Source organism: Podarcis erhardii (genome assembly GCF_964252035.2).
Source record: "Podarcis erhardii genome assembly, chromosome: 14".
NCBI lineage: Eukaryota > Metazoa > Chordata > Lepidosauria > Squamata > Lacertidae > Podarcis > Podarcis erhardii.
In genome coordinates this window covers 52,782,099-52,801,109 of record NC_138503.1, presented here as the reverse complement: position 1 = coordinate 52,801,109, position 19,011 = coordinate 52,782,099, and the positions used below count along the sequence as shown (strand labels likewise).

At 47.4% G+C, this 19,011-nt stretch overlaps 1 protein-coding gene and 1 long non-coding RNA gene across 7 annotated transcripts in view; one reads left to right on the top strand and one right to left on the bottom strand.

Moving 5' to 3' along the window:
• LOC309329392 overlaps positions 1–14,156 on the top strand; it is a 66,553-nt gene extending 52,397 nt beyond the window's left edge. Inside the window, exon 2 of the long non-coding RNA XR_014151119.1 lies at positions 13,981–14,156. This is a non-coding gene — a long non-coding RNA (uncharacterized lncRNA). The remainder of the gene's footprint in view (positions 1–13,980) is intronic.
• Positions 10,312–19,011, bottom strand: part of SDK1 (sidekick cell adhesion molecule 1) — a 595,311-nt gene continuing 586,611 nt past the window's right edge. For all 6 annotated transcript variants that reach the window (XM_081839463.1, XM_081839466.1, XM_081839467.1 and 3 more), the window contains one exon: positions 10,312–11,832. In XM_081839463.1, coding sequence (XP_081695589.1) covers positions 11,560–11,832 — 273 coding nt within the window. In that variant the 3' untranslated portion in view covers positions 10,312–11,559. The remainder of the gene's footprint in view (positions 11,833–19,011) is intronic.

Below are 19,011 nucleotides of genomic sequence, written 5' to 3'. Positions count from 1 at the left end.
AAATAGCCTGGGATTCTTCCCTGTTACTTCTTTATTTTTTGTTCACTCAAGAATGCAGCTGGTAAGACTTTCTGAGATGAAAGAAAGAAAGAAAGAAAAAAAGAAAGAAAGAAAGAAAGAGAGAATATAGAAGCATCCGAAGACACATACAATTTCCAGGAAAAAAGCTTCCATTTTTGTTGGAAGCAAAATCTGGGAGCTGAGCAGGGGAAGAGGGGAAGGATGGTTTCCATATAAAACAGCTGAAGCAAAATTTAACAATAGGTGGTAGAATAAAAACAGGCTGAATTTTCAGGAACTTCTCCATCTTTCCCCAGCCCAAAGCTAAAGCAAGGATTTCTGGACTGTGATATTGTTAAGGAAAGATTAATTTTTAAAAGTGGCAAGCTGTATCGGTTTTGTTCTCTAAGCTGACAGCAGGCAGGCATGTTGAAAGTTTAAACTGAGTGTTGAACAATACTGTTTTCTCATTTTTATCTCTTTTTTCTTTGGTACCTGAAAGTCAGTGCTGCAAGTGGAAAGCTGTTCCCTTGAGAGTTTTATTGGCGTTACAATATTACTCCTCTCTTAACCCATTTAACACTGTCATCCTATCTTGGGCCGGATGATTTAACTCACGTACCTGTATGATGGCATTTATAAATCCAGAGAAGAGGGAGAAAGGTGTGTCCAAAGGTAGGCAAGAAAAATCCCCAAACAGCACCCTCTTCCAGTGCTGCTCTTAAACCTCTCACACAGGTACCTCTCTGCTCACTTTCAACCACAGGCCAGAGAATTTGTGTTTGATATCTGAAGGTGAGAGCAGAGGTGGACTTTGGGCTTTAAAATTCCCAATTCCTGCCCAGGGATTAGGGATTGTGTTCCATATTTGGTTTGGCTCAACGGGGCTTTTGACCATCTCTGGGCCCTGACTGTACTTGCCAAGTGCTGGGGGTTGCCAGTGTTTGCAGACCTGCTCCCATCACCCCCTGTTTCCACATAAATCACACAAATCATTCTATCCACCACAACCTCTTCCTCTGCTGCTGTAAACTGAGCAGGCTAAAAGCCCTCGTCTTCAGCTAATGAACTGCCCGGCTGTGCCACCTGTCCAGAGCATGTAAATTGATGCAAATCTGACCATTTCACTCGATTTATCCCACCTTCCTGAAATCAGCCTGAAACAGTTTGAGAGAGGCTGGGAAATAACTGATAGCAGAACTTTCACACATCGCAACATTAGGGCAGCCCAGTTTCTGGAGGGAAGTAATGAGAGAGGCATCAACGGACTATTTCCAGGTAGGTGGGGGAAACCAGTCTTGTTAGATCTTAATGTGAGACTTGCCAGAGGTGCTGGATTCAGCATTAACAGAAAGATAATCATTTTCTTTTCTTCAGGTAAACAAGCCACCTGCCCTTTGGACAAATATTATCCACCCACTGCTGAGGCTTAGGACCAGTTTATATACTCAGCAGAATTAAGCTGTATGCTCTCTCTCCCCCCCCCCCCCATTTTACCTTTTCAGGCTCTGGGTGCAGACAGATTGCCTGCTTGCCATGGAAGTTTGGGTGCAACTCACACAGGGGTGTACCTAGAAGTTGTGTGGCAAGTTCCCTCCCCCCATGTGAAATGAAGACACCAGACATATTATTTAAGGTTAATGGGCGTAAAGGCCACAACTTTATTGATTACAGGAATTAAAAGGTATTGGTCTTAGGTGTTCGCTCCTATCGACTACCTGGCATGGGAAGGGTTATCCACCAGCAGTGGGACTCCTGTTGAAGTACGCCAACTAGGATCCCACGGGTGTCACTGTTCGGGGGCGTGCCGGAGGCCCTCACCTCCCTAGGTTTCGGACAAGGCAACGCCCCCCGGAGTCCTTTACCAGACTACCCTTTTCCATTGGGGGAAGGTGTTGGCGTTTCCTTCCCCCTTCATTTGCATAACAATTACCCCTGCCAATGCCTAACCGCCAATACCGAGGAAGTTGTGACGTTTGCTATGATGCAGGCGAAAAAAACAAATGGCTGGAAGTGTGGCAAGTTGGAAAAATTCCTACCAGGCCCCTTGCGGTGACCAACCGGAGTCCATAGCAAGGTCAGAGCTAGCTAAGCCTAAAGGGTGGGTGGGATGGGAAAACCGGGCAGCTGGAACGGGGAAAGAGGGCGGTCCCCGGGTGTGCCTGGCCTTAAATGGGCTAGGCCATGCCTCCCCAGCCTGCCGATTGGTGGGCAGGGTTGCAGGCACGCCCGGGGATTCCCTCGTGTGGGAGGGGGTGGGCCCGCAACCCCACTTCCTCCCAAGCTCGGAAGTGGCTTTGACAAAACCGGGTGGGGGAGCAAAAATCACCCCAGAAATATATCTCCAATTATCTCTGTAAGGTTCTGAGTTTAAATAAGAGCTGGGAGCTGAGTGTTAGGAGAAATGGCAAGTCAATATGAAGGCAGACTGCTGGAGACTATGGAGTGTACAGCATACATGTGTGTGGCGATGGGATGCCGCTGTCGCAGTGAGATTGAATGTAGGAGAAGCTCCCCACCCTTCTTGCACTCTGGACCAAAGGTGTGCATATTTTCACCTTTCCTGCTCGCCTTGCCCTCACCCTGGATGCTTTGAGTACTTCTGTAAAACATAGTGATTTATACTGTGGCTATTGTGGTAAAGTGACTTTTTCAGGGTGGGGGTGCCAATACAGCTCCTTGCCAAGGACACAAGGGACCCGAGGTATGTCCCTCAATTCAGCTTGCCAAAGTGGGGTGGCCTTGCGTGGGTTAACAAGACAGATAGAGTTAGGGACCTCCAGATTCCCAGACTGCCCCTGTATCTTTTAACCTCTTGAGCTGACCTCTGTCTCTTTCGATGGGAAGATGGATATTCTCAGGTTGCATGCTGCTTTACAACTTCCTACTCCCCTCACACGTCTCCCTCAGACCCCAAGATGAGAGGCCACACTGGAACTCAAAAAAGGATATTGCAGAGTTGAAAAAGGGCAGCCAGAATGGATGGAGCAGCACACCTATGCAGAATGGTTGCCACGTTTGGGACTTTAGAGAGAAGGCAAGTTTATGGCGTGGAGGAAATGGGTAGAGAAAAGTTGTCCTCCCTCTCTCATTAACACTAGAACTCCAGGATATCCAATGAAGCTGAACGTTGGACGATTCAGGACAGACGGAAGAAAGTCCTTTTTCAATGCAGCACATAGTTCTCCCATAGGAGGCTGCAATGGCCACCAACATAGATGGCTTTAAAAGAGGCTAGGAAAAAGTCATGGGGGGGGCTATTTAGGGCTAGTAGCCACAATAGCACAGGACGTGGGTGGTGCTGTGGGTTAAACCACAGAGCCTAGGGCTTGCCGATTTGGAAGGGCGGTGGTTTGAATCCCCATGATGGGCTGAGCTCCCGTTGCTCGGTCCCTGCTTCTACCAACCTAGCAGTTTGAAAGCACGCCAAAGTGCAAGTAGATAAATAGGTACCGCTCTGGCGGGAAGGTCAACGGCGTTTCTGTGCTATGCTTTGGTTTCATCAGAAGCGGCTTAGTCATGCTGGCCACATGACCCGGAAGCTGGATGCCGGCTCCCTCAGCCAATAAAGCGAGATGAGCGCCACAACCCCAGAGTCGGACACAACTGAACCTAATGGTCAGGGGTCCCTTTACCTTTTACTAGCCACAATGGCTATGCTCTGCCTCCATGGTCTCAGGCAGAAATGCTTCTGAACACCAACTGCTGGGAACTACAGAACGTGAGAGTGCTCTTGTGCTTGGGTTCTGCTTCCAGGTTTCTCACAGGGATATGGTTGTGAGAACACTGTGAGATAGTCGACTAGTTTGGCTTGATCCAGCAGACACTTCTTACGTTCTGAATAGGCAGCAAGGATTCTGGCGATGCTGCCGGCAGGTGAATGACTGAAGCCAAGCAGCGCCCTCTGCTGCCTCGTCCTCTGTCCTGCACCCAAGGCCCAGGGCTTTGCTGCTTGGCAACGCAGCAGAGGCATCAGATTAACAGACATCTCCCAGTGAAAATGTGCTGTGGCCCATGGGGAGAGTAAATGTGCGGAGCTTGGTGGAAATAGGTGACATGTCAGGAAGGTGAATATCATGGGAGGGCAACATTTGCACTCGTAATAGGATAGCAAAGGGTGCTTTTGATATGGTGTGTGGGAGAGAGAGAGGAAGCTGGTGCTGAACTTGCAGATGCTTTAGCTGAATTTGAAGATTATGATTTAGGATGGAACTTTGCAGTGGGCCCTGGGCTCTGTCGCTTCCAGATTTGGCCAAAGCATGTTGGCCAAAGCAGCAAGGAACCCACCCCACTGACAGCCATCTCTGTGGCTGGCAAAATGATGCTGTTTTTGGCATCCGTCTGTGGAGAGCAGGCAGCCGCCCCACCCCTTGCCTTTGGAAGCATCATAATAAGTCGTTGCAGAAGAGGGACTGTGAGCATCTTTTCAGGAGGTGGGTTTCCAGGACCAGGAGAAACTGACAAGCCCCCTTGTTATTTTCCCTATTGCCAGGAGGCGTGATGTTGTTAAACCTAATGTCGTTACATTTATAGCACTGAAATCTTCCTTTTCGCCTGCTGTTACATTTGCTGCTGCTTTGCCTTTTCGGGATGCTTTCTATTAAACTGCTCTTGCATTGCTGGTTTTAAGATTTCTCATTGTCCCCTTTGTTGTAAGCCATCGGGAGCATAATCTGAGGAGAGGTTTTGTGGAAAGGTGGTATATAAATTTACTTGTTTTCATAAAATCTATCTGCCGCTTGGTGGTTAAAAAACAACAACAAAGCGGTTTACGAAAAGACCGAAGCACTAAAATCATCAATAAAAGGAGTTTAAAACATTCATACAACACTTGAAATCAGTAAAAAAATTTTTAAAAAAAAACACAGGCTTGCCTAACCAAAGATGTTTTTAGCAGGTGCTGGAAAGAGCACAGTGAAGACACCTGCCTGATGTCAATAGGCAGCGGATTAAATGGTGATGGAGAAGGTGGGGGTGAAAAGGAGCTATTTTGCTTGTGGGAATCAGAGCAGTCATGGAGGCATTCAGGCAACTTCCACCTCTGCCTGATTCTTGCTCTGTTGGTTGCCAACTATCTAATCCATGGGTACGCAAACTACGGCCGGGGGCCGGATCCGGCCCAATTGCCTTCTAAATCCGGCCCGTGGACAGTCTGGGAATCAGCATGTTTTTACATGAGTAGAATGTGTGCTTTTATTTAAAATGCATCTCTGGGTTATTTGTGGAGCATGGGAATTCGTTTATCCCCCCCCCCAAAAAAATATAGTCCCTTCCCCCACAAGGTCTGAGGGACAGTGGACCGGCCCCCTGCTGAAAAGGTTTGCTGACCCCCTGATTCTAACCTATCTGCTTAGTCTTCTTGAACAAGGTCAGATGGCCTGCTGGGGGAAGCAATGGGTGGCCATAATCTTGGGCACACCTGCCTTGCACAAACTCTGCTTGTCCACAGAAGATGCCTGGTGTGAGGACAATCCCTTCCCTCAGGCAGACGCCCCCCCCCCCCCAATCTCATGCTGTTCAGGGAACTCCCTTCCATTTATGCTATATAGGAACCAAAGCCCCTCTCTTTCCTGACACGAAAACAATACTTGCCTTGTCTTTAGATGAAGCACCTGATCTTTTTTCTCTCATGGGTGAACAAACATCAGGTGCCACCATGACTTTGTCTTTGGTGCAATGATTCAAGGTAAGGAAGCTCTGTTCCTCTTTGCACCTGCTCTCTCCTTGTCTTCTGCTGCTCTTACTGAAGAAAAAACTGGGGAGGGGAGAAAGGAAACCCCAATAAAACCAGCAGTCCTGCTTCTGCTTAGATCTGTTTAGACGAGGGTGCAGTGGACCAGCTGAAGTCTGGTATTTGGGCAAGCCTCAGGTCTTTTGAGCCACCTCCTCCTAACTGAACACATGCGTTGGCAGAAACTAGATAGAATTATAGAACTATAAATTTGCAAGGGACTCCATGGGTCACCTACTCCAACCCCTGCAATGAGGGAATCTCAACTAAAACATTCACGGCCACCCAACCTCTGCTTAAAAACCTTTAATGAAGGAGAGCCCACAACCATCTACTGTTGAACAGCTCATACTGTCAGAAAGTTCTTCCTGATATTTAGTCAGAATCTCCTTTCTTGTAACTTGAATCCATTGATTCGGGTCCTACCTCTGGAGCAGGAGAAAACAATCCATCTTCCATGTCACAACCCATCAGATACGTGAAGAGGGCTCTCATATCCCCGCTCAGTCTTCTTTTTTCCAGGCTAAACACACCCAACTCTCTCAACCATTCCTCATAAGACTTGGTTCCCAGGTCTTTGGTAATTTTGGTTAATCTTCTGTGCACATGTTTCAGCTTCTCAGTTAAGGTTAAGGTAAAGGTAAAGGTAAATGTAAAGGGACCCCTGACCATTAGGTCCAGTCGTGGCCGACTCTGGGGTTGGGGCGCTCATCTCACTTTAATGGCTGAGGGAGCCGGCGCGCAGCTTTCAGGTCATGTGGCCAGCATGACTAAGCTGTTTCTGGTGAACCAGAGAAGCGCACGGAAACGCCGTTTACCTTCCCATCGGAGCGGTACCTATTTATCTACTTGCACTTTGATGTGCTTTCGAACTGCTAGGTTGGCAGGAGCAAGAACTGAGCAACGGGAGCTCACCCCGTCGAGGGGATTCGAATTGCCAACCTTCTGATTGGCAAGTCCTAGGCTTTGTGGTTTAACCCACAGCGCCACCCACATCCCTCAGCTTCTCAGTAGCCTTCTCAAACTGGGATACCCAGAGCTGGACAGAGGACTGCAGGTGGGGTCTGACCAAGGCAGAGTAGAGTGGTACTATTGCATTGGACACTTTATTTCTATTGATGCAGCCAAGGATTATATTAGCTATTTTTGCTGCAGCATCACACGGTTGACTCATGTTAACACATGGTGACGTGTTCGCAGCGGATCAACAAGGGTTTCTGACTCCCAGTTAACCACAGCAGCGACAGCCTCCACCCTCTAAATTGGGCTGCTGAAATAAGAGATACTGGGAGTGCTCAGTTCTGGTAACTTGTGGGAGAACAATGTAAGAAGATGTGCTCAGAGGCACCTTCAGTATCAAATCAAGGGAGAGGTAGTACCTGCCTGACTCCCACTCTGAAAGAAGCAACTAGACCTGCTCTTCTCAAGCTGCAAGTGGGCTGCACAATCGTCCCTTGATTCAGTACAAGTTTTTGTTGGGTTCGTTGTTCTCTCCATTGAAAGAGCGGGTCAGAGAGGGAAGCTGGTGATTTTATAAGTAGCGGGAAATTTCTTGAGTGTTCTAAAAATGGTGGGAGGGGAAGGCAAATCTGGATGAGCTGAAAGGCAAAAATAACAGGCTATTTGTGCATCCTGGCCTCTCTAGATGAAAGGTTGCAGAAACATTTTAAAAGGATATGTTCTCAACAAGATTATGATTCCCAAAGCTTTTAGCTATACAGGAAAGCTTTCTTGCTAGACCTAGCAATTTATGACACATCTATGGTAAATAGCAAAAAAAGGAGAGAGAAAACCCACAAACCCCAACCCTCTCATGATTAATCCCATTTTTATAGCTGCTGTGGGGGCTGCATAGGGGAGCCCAGCCTTGTCAAGCCCCTAATACATGATAATGAAGGGAGGGAGGTATAATTTAATTCCTGTGTCTTGAGGATATCCAATTCTGTGCTTTTCAATTGCCCTCCCCTCTCTGGACTCAATTGTAACTGAATAAACACAGCCAATAAAAACACAATTACAGAGATGGATGTGGATTGGGAGAACAGAAATTACTCTGTTAGTGTCAACGAGTCTTATAAGAATCACCCCTGATGTCTCCCATTTGAAAGCCAATGGATGGGCAAGGAGGGAATGGCTTTCTAGATATCCTCTTCTTGTTGTAAGCCTCTTTCCATGATAAATTCTTGTTTCAGGGGCTAGGGTGGCTGTCTAAGACCATCCCCTCAAATGCATTAAGAAACGGGGGGGGGGGGGAGCTTTCTGAAAGCCAGACTCCTTTCAGAGAAGATCTCCTTTCAGAGAATCATCCCTCAGAAGGCCTAATTTATTTTACCTGATTCTCATATTGTGTTTTTACACTGTAGTAACCAGCCCTAGGGCTTCACAGTAAAGGGCACGTGAGACATTGGACAAATAATAATAGGTGAGAAGACAAGTGGAACCTGCAAGAAAAAGTAGCAGTGAGGTGTGTGTCAGCCAGCCATGCCCTCTGGCACAATACTCCATTCCGTTCCCTCTCTGAACTGTCAGTCAGCAGTCTTCTGCAACTGAGCACATTCAGTCCTCAATGGGCTATTTTTAGGATTCCCTTTAGGGTTCCCCCCCTCTAGTTCTTTCTCCCCTGAGTCTGCTACCCCCCCTTAAGTATTCCTGATGGTGTTTCCACTATGGCATTCACACCTGAGTGGAAGAAGGCAGAATGAAAGCAGTTGGTTGTTTAGCCTTGCTAACTAAATGGGACTCAGCTGCAATATACTTCTAACTCTGGAGACAAGGGTCAAAGAACAAGACATGACCTCTCTTGGAGTTCCCAGTGCATATGGCTGGCTATATGAAAGAGACAGGTTGGTGCATTAGATGAGCCTTGTTCTGATCCATGAAAGGCAATCTTATTTTTACAGGTTGCAGGAAAAGTCCAACACACTGGTCCCATTTAGCAGAGGAGACCCAACAATGTTCTATCAGCCAGTCAACACCACCAAACCATTGCAATTCTTGGATTTCATGGGGAAATGCACTGCATAATTTCTATTAATATGTACAATTTCTATTAATATATAAAGTCAGCCATATCCAGGTTTGTGTTATACCCCAAAGACACAAAATGGAAGCAAGTATAATCATTTCAAGCAAGACTCTGGAGACTCGCTGAAGTGCAGAGAACAATCATGGCAACACTCTTGGTTCTTTCCATATTTCACATCATTCCATCTGGCCCCCTTTATTATATGAACACAACCCTGGAAGCTACGAGGAAGGGAGCACCCTCTCTGTAGCACTTTGTACCTGTGAAGAGAGGAGTTCCCTGGAAATGTGAACAGTGACCTCAGTTTCAAAGGCCTGGCGGAGGAGGAGAAGGTGGTGTTGCTGGGAATCTAACTCTCAAGTTGACCTAAACAACTGGACTTGCTGTTAAAGACGTGCAATTGCAATGCATTCAGAGAACATAAAATGTTGAGGTTCATAATTCAAACAAGAGGGTTCACGCACAGGCCTTGTGAGGTGAAACTCAAGTTCTGAAACCTAGAAATGGAAGCAGTAGGGAACGCAAGGCCATTCGCCCATTGACCATTTCAGCTCCGAAAATTTCGATTTTGTGCATCATTTCCCTCCCTTTTGCTTCAGCAGAAAACAAACCCAAGATCAGCACACAGAGTGACCTTGCTTGTTCTTACAGTGCAATGGACAGGATCAAAGAGGCATCTCTCCAGGAAGCGCTGAGGGACCCTTCAGGAGGTTCAATGCGGCAACTTCGCAGTCTGTGTAACTGTGGTGAAAGCAACACACCACCAGCCACTCCGATTTCACTTAAATACAAGTTTGGCTTGATCCAGAGATTTAAAAAACAGAGGCGGAAGCAGTCCAGATATGCAAACGCAGCTTTGGCATAACCTGCCCTGCCCTGGCTGGACACAAATGGGAATGACTCATGAGACTGGCAGGACAAGCACAACACAACAGCTACCTGCCTCCTTAGCTTGGGAACAAAGAGCAAACAAGAGCTTCATGGCTGGAAGCCCCGAGAGGAGGGCCACAGGCAAAGATGAAGGCCAGCTTTTAGGGCCGAGCCCTTGTTCTGGGGGGCAGGGACCCGGGGAAGCAGCAATTCTAAAGATGCTGTTTGTGTGCAAGCAGCCCTTTCTGTTCCAGGGCAGTCGTCACCAGCGCCTCCCTTTCAGATATGCAGCAATGAACATAATGTGCCTTGGCATAAAAGAGCCAGCGGCTTCCCGTGTGGGTCAAAGAAGGGGCAGCCTGCAACAAGGGGAAGAACAAAGCCGCCTTTCGCATGGGAGGGGCTCTCTTGGCTGCAGACCACAGAGGCAGTAGTGCAGGGAAGGAATGGGCAGGAGGCAATTGGTAACGCTGTGGTTCCTGAACCCACCGGAGCTTCACTCCTCAGAGACTCATGGCTGCTTGTCTTGTACGCTCAGCTGAATCATTACAAAAAGGCACCAAAGAAACCCTCACCCAGTAGAGTCTGATGTGTCTTTGTATTATTATTTTTTTAAAAATCATTAAAAATATACATTTTATAAAAAAATCAAATAAATCTGGTGTTAACAACATGTACCCCTCTCTTCTTCTTTTTTACAAAGCTGCAGAACAGCATCCCAGCAACTGAGGGAGGGGTCGGTTGGTTTCCTTTATATGGAAAGACGCTTTTTAAAGAAATGACAGAAGTGTTGTCCAACTAGTGCGTTCTCCCCACTGGTCCACAAATGCTGCATTCATTTCATGGACCCTCTTCTTCTTGCTGACAGTTTTTCCTTTTCTTTCAGATTTACAAAGGACATTGGCACATGCAATCAACAAAGGAGGACCCAGACCCACAATAAGCGCAAAACAGATACCTTGTCAGGCTTCTTTCCCCGGCTGTTTCACCTAACGCAGCCCAGATGTTGTTGGACCACAACTCCCGTCTGCCCCAGGCAGAGGGGTGGAAACTGTAGTCCAAAACATCTGGATGGCACCAAGATTGGGGGGGAGGCTGACCTGACATTTTTTTGGTGCTTGTCAGCTGACATGTCTGACAGAAACCCTGGAGAGGGGAATATCTTTAGGAGCACAACAAGCTCAACTGGAACAGAACAGAAACGAAGGTGAGAGAGAAGGTTGATCACAAAACCACCAGGAGTGAACCTCGCAGGCATACAGGAAAGACATGACATTGAGAGTAAGTGATTCGGCTGGTGCTTCTAAGGCAGAAGCAGCAAAGAGTGTCTGTGTGTGTGAGAGAGAAACCATTCTCAAAAGTCTCCCCAACCTCCTAATTCACCCAGATAACAGGAGAAGGGAAGAGGGTTCGGAAGGCAGGATGGTTTTGGCTTCAAATTACATCACGATGGGGCCACCATGTTTCCACAAGAACAGAATTCATCTCCTTGGCTTGAGAAAGGAAAGTGGGGGAAAGAGAGGAACACATCGCAAGCTGCTTCCGAAAGCAGCGTTACAAAAGCATTTTTGTTTATTATCAATTAAAAAATCCCCTTAAATCATATTCCAAAGTGGTTAAAATTGCCATCATTTTTGTGTGATGGGGTTTCTTTAAGAAGGAGGAGGAGGGGAAAAGAAAAATCAAAGCAAGTTCATCTAGGTCAGCTCCATGTCTTAAAGAGTTGATTGTCTTGGGAGGGGAAAAATAGAAGAAGACATTCACATGTACATCCATTCTACCCTGATAAGAGAATTTTTTTTTTTTACCCACAGTTCACTGCACCTGCCACGCATACAGTCATCCGGTTGGGTTGGCGGTTGCCCCAAACTCAGCTGGCGGCTGAGTTGGCGTGGCTGATTTCCCCTCCTTTCCCTTCTCCCCCCCCCAAGTGTTAGACGAAGGAGGAGAAGCCGGTCACTGGAGTCCGTGAGCCTGGCGCAGGCTGTCCCGTCGGGGTGTACACCCCTCCTGAGCTCTGTGTCGTGATGACAGTCTGGAAGTAAGGCTCGGCCTCGCTCGCCACACACTCCTCATACCGGTATGGCGCCGGGTGCTTTGTGGTCTTTGGCTGGCGCTTCCACGAGTTGTAGTACGTGGGGTCGCTCATGTAGTGGTTGACAAAGGAGTGCTTGGGCAACTCGTCCTCGTAGTCCGAGTCCGTCGCCTGCAGGTTTCAAGAGAGAAAAGGTCTGTTAGTGTCAGAGACCAGACTGAGGATTACAGCTCCGAAGAGGAATGGTGGGAACCTTCCCCTCTTCCTGCTCCTGACTAGGATCCTGAAGCTGCCCAGGAACAGTGGAGCAGTATAGATTTAGAGAAATGGTTTGCAGTGGGGCATAGTTTGGAAAACAACAGCTGGGCAGAGCCAAGTGGGGAACAGCTAGAAGAAGCAGAACAGGAAGAGAGAGAGAGAGATAACGGACTCCCCTTCGCTTGACACTGTCCAGCCTCTCTCTCCAAAGGCAAGGAGAGCTGATCAGGCTGCTACGCAGAAGGTTCAGTGGTTGTGAGATCAGGTTGCAAGAAGGGGGAAGTGACGAAGATAACTTGGGGAGGTGGGAGTAGGAGAGAAGTACCTTTATTCAAAGAATGGCTGTGTTGTTGTTTTTGCTCTGATCATTAAACATTCTTAAACTAGTAAGGGACTCTAATTGCTTTGTTCTGCTGATGCACGGACAAGGGGGGGCGGGGCGGGAGGAAGCTGTTTCTCTAAACCTGACAGTTAGTGACGGATGCTATTTTCACCCACTGGTTCATTGAGCAATATATGGTGGGAATGCACACTTGTGCAATTATTTAGGAAAACGGTCTTGTTACGGGACAGGCAATGCAACCTCATCCGAGGCTGGCTATAGTCAATCTGATTATAGGTGACCCTAAGAGATTATTTCTCTTCAACATTTTGCTTCCATGCCCTTCCAATTTGCTTGCCTGGCCCAGATTTATTATATCATGCCCCATGCAATGACTGCTGGCCCCTTTCCTTTATTGGATAAAATTCATCTGCTTCCTTGTTGTTGCTGATGTAGAACATTTTCCCCATGCACAGTTTTTTTGTTTTGTTTTTTACTTGAGTACAACAAAATTTAAATAAAAATATACTATGCCATACTTTCAAATAAACGAAAAGCCTCCCTTCCATACCAACTCAATCAGGGTTTAGCTTCTCTTGTGCAGAGGATTCTGGCCTGTGGCTTAGATCTGCTGGCTGCCCACCCTACCCAATTAACAGCCCCCAAACCCACGGGGAGGAGGAAGGTACCTCAACCATCTTCAATTTATGGCAAGGCCAGTTCTGACCCTGGCTCAGGGCGATTGCTATTTATCTGTCGGGAGAAATTCAAAGGTCCAAGGATTTCATTTATTATCTTTAAATGCAACATTCTGTATTTTAGCTGTTTCTTAAAATGCATTTGAGAACCCTAAACCTTGCAGGATACAGTTTGAAATGCATAAAATCAATTCACACTTTGCAGCTGCCCGTATAATGAGAAATTCCATGTCCTGTTTTTCAGCAGTGGATTTAGGTAAGAAGCTGCATGTTATCCATGTGAATATTTTTTTTTGGGGGGTGAGACACAGGGGGTGGGGGTGGAATTGAATGGAACAAGGTAGGGAAAATCCAGAATGGGCAGAGAGGAGGTATGTAAACTGCACATTAGGAAAGGCAAGCTGGCTAATTAGGAAAGGTAATGAAGAAAAGTATTTGACCATCCAAAATATGAAGTCTATTGAAAAAAGCTCCACAATATTTTACATGTGTTAACACAAAATGATGATACTGATAACAATAATCAGTATAGTCAAGAGATTATGAATCTAGTACCTATTTAAGCATAAGCCTTAATCGTGGAACTGGTCAAAAATACGAGGCAGGTGCTATTTACCAAAATGACATTGTGGGTGCAAAATGGGGATTTTGCTTAACAGTGATTCCAATGAACATGCCAGCAAATTGCAAGGACACACAGTCACATGCACCAGATGGAGACCATTGTCATTTTTCGAGGTGCCTTAACTTGTGGGGGCTTCCTATCTTGAGGATTTACAAATAACTTCAGAAATGAAGGATGTTGACATAAGTGAGCAGTTGTGGCCTTTGAATTGTCCCACGGCATGGGGAATGCATTCTCAAATTCCCTCTTGAAATCAGCCTTTAAGATTCCAGGCTCTCCAAAATTAAAAACCAGTAGAAGAGGGGAATGGTCTCAAACACCACCTTATGTAGTCAATGACAGACTAATGCTCCTAGGGCAAAGATCACAGCTAAAAAGCTACCTATCATTAACCCCTTGCTTTTTCTCCTCTTTAGACAGGCTCTCCTCTCTCTACCCTGTTGACCTTCTGATATACAAAGACAACGACTCCGTGGGAACACACACCCTCCCCCCAATATGTCAAAAAGACCTCAGGAAAACCATCACATCCTGCTATGCACCATCAGAAATAGCCTTCCATTATTAGAAGGCATATAAATAAGGAGAATTATTTATGTATGTTATTTATATATTGCCCAACAACCAAGGGCCTCTGGGAGGCTTACAAGGTAATAAGGAATCCAGCCAAGCAGAAACAAAATGAAATGAGAGGAGCCAATTTCCTTCTCCCCTTCCTTCTTTACATAATGTTGCATGCCACCTTCATCTCTGAGTGGTATTGTTTTACTAGGCTTTGGCTTCCTTGGCATGAAGTACAACAGAGACTGTGGTGTCTTTGTGATATACGGTTTATTTACACATATCTACAACCTGAGCTTAATACGGACGGGCTCACAGCATTAACACCCCAAGGTGGTCTTCCTTCCCCACGCAGCTACAGCCTTGGATTCCGCCAGAGCTCAAGCATGGCTCTGTCTCCCAGCTGCCCAGCCTGCTTCCAGCTTACACACCCCTGGACTCTGGCTTTTGTCTTTCTAACTAACAGACAGTTGAAGGAGGGGGCCCATCCCTTTGTCCTCTGGCACAGAGCCACTCCCTTTGTTACCTTGATGACCCAGACTTAAGGGGACCATTACCAAGAAACTTGTTCGGCCATTCTAGCACTTGAATCCCTCTTGGATTCAGGAACTGGAAGGGACTCATACCTTCAGCCTACTCCCACCTCCCAAACTCTCAGGAATAGGAAGCTGCTTTAGAATGAGTCAGACCCTTGGTCCATCTAGTTCAGTATTGTCTACACTGACTGGCAGCAGCAGCTCTCCAGAGACCTTCTGCTTGCGAGGCAGAGCCTGTACAGCTGAGGTGCCCATGGGGTCTGCACACCCTCCTTTCAAAATGCACGCTGGGGTGCTTTAGAGAAAGGCAACTTATAATGCATAAAATGGATCCAAGCAAGCAAGCAGATAGATAGATAGATAGATGATATAGATAGACAGACAGACAGACAGACAGATAAGACAGACAGACAGACTTCTCTGGACTGGGCATGGCAGAAGACCAGCTGAGTGACCTGTCCACCTGCAGACACTGTGGGAAGTGGCCCCTTGGTCACAGCCACCTCTGTGGTCCCAGGCATGTTGGGAGCCAAAATGTAAATCAATCCTCTTCTAAAACACGGAGGAAGGCAGAGCGAGGAAGGTGGAGGCCAGGTCTGTGGAGGTGGCCGGTTATGGGCAGCAGGGCCGATGTGTCTCCAGCCTTCCCTGGTGTGTCTGAATGTTTTAAATGCAGCCGCAGCTAACAGTTGCCCAGCGCGCCACCTGGAACTCGGTGGGTTCTGGGAAAGGCAATCCTGGTGCTCTTAACTCAGGGGGACTCTTGAAGTCTCTTCCTCCCCCCGCCTCCCCCCCCCATTATTACACAAATTGCTCCTCCAGCAGGATTATGCTTTAGAGTGGACATATTATTTTTAATGATTCAAAACTATTGACAAAATGGAAATGCTGCAGGGCTGCCGTTTCCTCGGCTGCACGGCAGGCCGGCCACTCCTCTGCCGCATCTGCAGGCCGGTTGCCCAGGCAACGGCAGCGGCCTTGAATCTGAATGGGTGCACCGCTAGATTAGAAATTGACAAGCAAAGGTGTGCGGATGCCTGGGAAGCAACAAAACAGAGAAAATGCCTGACAATTTAAAGTATTTTTTTATTGGCGAGATGAAAGAAACAAACGCTATTAGGGGGACAAATTAGGGACTAGCCGGCTAGTTTAGTCTAAGGCCGGCATTACATGGAATTTAAAAACAGTTGTGGCTGTCAAATTTCTTTTGAAAATGGCTGGAGAAAAGGAATTGTGTGCATTCATTTATAGCTGGCGGCGGAGAGAACAGCCCCGTATATCCATGAGCTTTCAAAAGACTGCGGTGGAAATACGCCCAACTCTGTCGGGGGTCTCAAGGAGGGTGGGAATGGGCTGCCAAGTCTTAAGTGGGCCCTGCCTTTGTCCGCCTCCCTGTTCTGACTGCCTCGCTCCGCATCTTCTCTGTTCCAGTAGGAACAAATTCTCTGCTAGTTAGTCGCACAAGAAGGAAGGGTCTTGTGGCTCCTGGAAACCTGTATGAGTCTTAAAGGGGCCCACGAGCCAACTGCCTGTGTGTCTGCTTTTGGGGGACAGAGTGGTCATGCTGTGGGCAGAAGGTCCCAGGCTTGTAGAACCATACACCTGTAGAGGACACCAAGGGTGATCTAGTCCAAGCCCCTGAAATGCAGGAACCACAGCTAAAGAACCCCTGACAGATGGCTACCCAACCTCTGGTTAAAAACCTCCAGCGAAGGAGAGTTCATCACCTTCTGAGATTGTCCATTCCAATGGCAAATGGAAGTTCTAATGTTTGGTTGGAATTCCTTTCCTTGCAATTTTAATCCATTGGTTCGGCTCCTACAGAAAACAAGCTTGCTCCGTCTTCCAAGTGATGGAGGTGGCCAGGGCCAGATTTAGGTTTGATGAGGCCCTCAGCTCCTGAAGGTAATGGGGCCCTTTCTATGTCCAGCTGTCCTTCGTCAACAACAAATTGTTGCTGTTTTTTTTGTGTCGAATATATGCTATATGGTAATTTATAGACCTAATAGGTACCTCAAGCCATTTGCACATAACAAAATAAGTATTTTATCAAAGTAATTGTTGAATTGAAATACAATTAAGCAGAAGTATATTCATAGTGAAATTTTGGAGGGGCCTCCAAGAGAGTGGGGCCCAAAACTATAGCTTGTTTAGCTTATACATAAATCCGGCACTGGAGGTAGCTATTCTATCACCTTTCAGTCTTATCCAGGCTAAGCAGATTCAACTCCCTCCCACACCCTTGATCATCTGCAAACCTTCCAGCTTGTCAATATCCTTCTTAAATTGTGGCACCCAGAACTGGACACAACACTCCAGGTGTGTTTTGACCAAGGCAGAAGGGAGCGGTATATTGGTTCTCTTGATCTGGACACTAGATGTCTGCTGAATCTCTGGCACCTGCAGGTAGGGATGGGAAAGTGACTCCTGCCTCAAACCCTGGAGAGCAGCTGTCAGTAAGTGTGGACAGCAGTGAGCAAGATGGACCAATGATCTGACTCTCTATAAGGCAGCTTCGTGCGTTCCTATTTGCAACAGGGCAAGCGCGCTCTCTCTCTCTCTCTCTCTCTCTCTCTCTCTCTCTCTCTCTCTCTCATCTCTCAGCTTTTTGCTCTGTATGGCTTTTCTAGCAGTGTGGGTAGAAAAAAACATTATTTATGCAAGTGGCTTGACCTCATTAAAAGCCTTTATTTATGTTGGAGGGCGTCCAAAACTTTCAGCTTAACAGCCATGCTGCTTAAATAGGGTCACAGGAGGTCAGTGTGGGTTCAGGGCACAACTATGTGTTTGCTTCAGCAAATATATGTTTTCAACCCCATGGCTGCGGAAGGCATGGGGTGGGGTTGTAGGGAGAAGAGGCAGGCGAGGGGGTGCTGGCGCTTCCTCACGTCTGCCAGTTCTCTTGTGAAATGCAACCCTCGGTGTTCCCCTCCCACCCCATCGGGTGTTCTCTGGTCTCCATGCCTGGCTAAATGGGGAATGGGTTAAGGGGGAGGGGGCTTTTGTAGAGGAGAATTGGGCGAGGCGTTAAACTGCCTTGGCTTGCCAGGTCTCTCTTGCAAACGCTCCACCCCCCCCCCAAGTGCAGGTCTGTTTTGGAATGTGTTCACCTGCTCTCAAATAAACAGGATTTTGGAGGCCGTCACTCCCACTTTCAATGGGGTGTCTTTGCTGCACCCCAGCTCCCCTGGGAAAGAGGACACAGGTGGTATTGCCTGTCACAGGAGTTGGGGGACGTTCACATGGCTATTGCAGCCTGTTAGGTTTGAGGGGGTAAAGGCTATATTAGGCTGCTCCTCCCCTAACTTTCCACTGCAGTGCCCTCCTTCCCTAAGCAGGATGGGCTTTTGCTAGCTGCCTATATTTGGGGGGGGGGTTGGACAGGAATTTTGGGGGGAGCCCTTGATTGGCCTTTGGACTCTGCCTATTGATAGGGCTGCCTCTTCTGCAGACCCAAGCAAGCAGTGTTGGGGGAAAGTGTGTATGTATCTAAGGACCGCCCTACTGCCATAATCCAGCCCCCGCCCTCCACTCACACCTGCCCCTCCAAGCATACGAGCTGCTCGTACTGTAGATTTGAGCGCTGGAGTGTTTCACTTCAGTGGCCAGTGATAGATCCAGGGCTCAAATCTACAGCATGAGCAGCTTGTGTCCCTCTTAGCCAGGCTGCAGAAACCACAGCATCAGTCACAGGGACGTATGTGAAAGCAGGTCGCCTCTCCATCACGAGCACAGCTGCAACATCTTAAAGCCTGGGGATGAAGATTTAATGGGAAAATGTATCGAGATGATTTTGGCCTTGGCTGTCTCGGCATTTGATGGCATCCTGTACACAGGAAGTTTTATCAAAGGGAAACGGCCCTTTGACAAGCTTAAATAGGCTCGGCTGCACACGGAAGAGCATCTGGCCAAGTCCTCCTAAGAAATGAGGTGCTTCGTCCCTACATCCTGCACAACATCTCTCTCTCCCCCCCCCCCCCCGTGAAGACGGAGTGGTTGAAATCCTCGGGTAAGCAAAAGCTCATCTCCTCAGAAGCCTTAGAATAACAAAAGCTGAAGGAAAACAAGAGCCACCACCCTAAAATGGCACCAGGAAAGATAATAGAATGAGATAAAATTGATGCACCACACACACACACACACTCACACAAATATGGCTAATGCCATTTTTCCATGATGATCAAAAGAGCCTGTCACCTCTGAGCATGTCCATTAGTATTTTCTCCAAGTGCACACTGCTGGAAACAGGCAAGCATCAAAGGGCCAGTGGAGACTGATTGGATATCAAAGCTCTGGAGGAAAATGGGGGCCTCATTTCTCCTGCCACAAAAGCTGGCCTGTGCCTCAGCT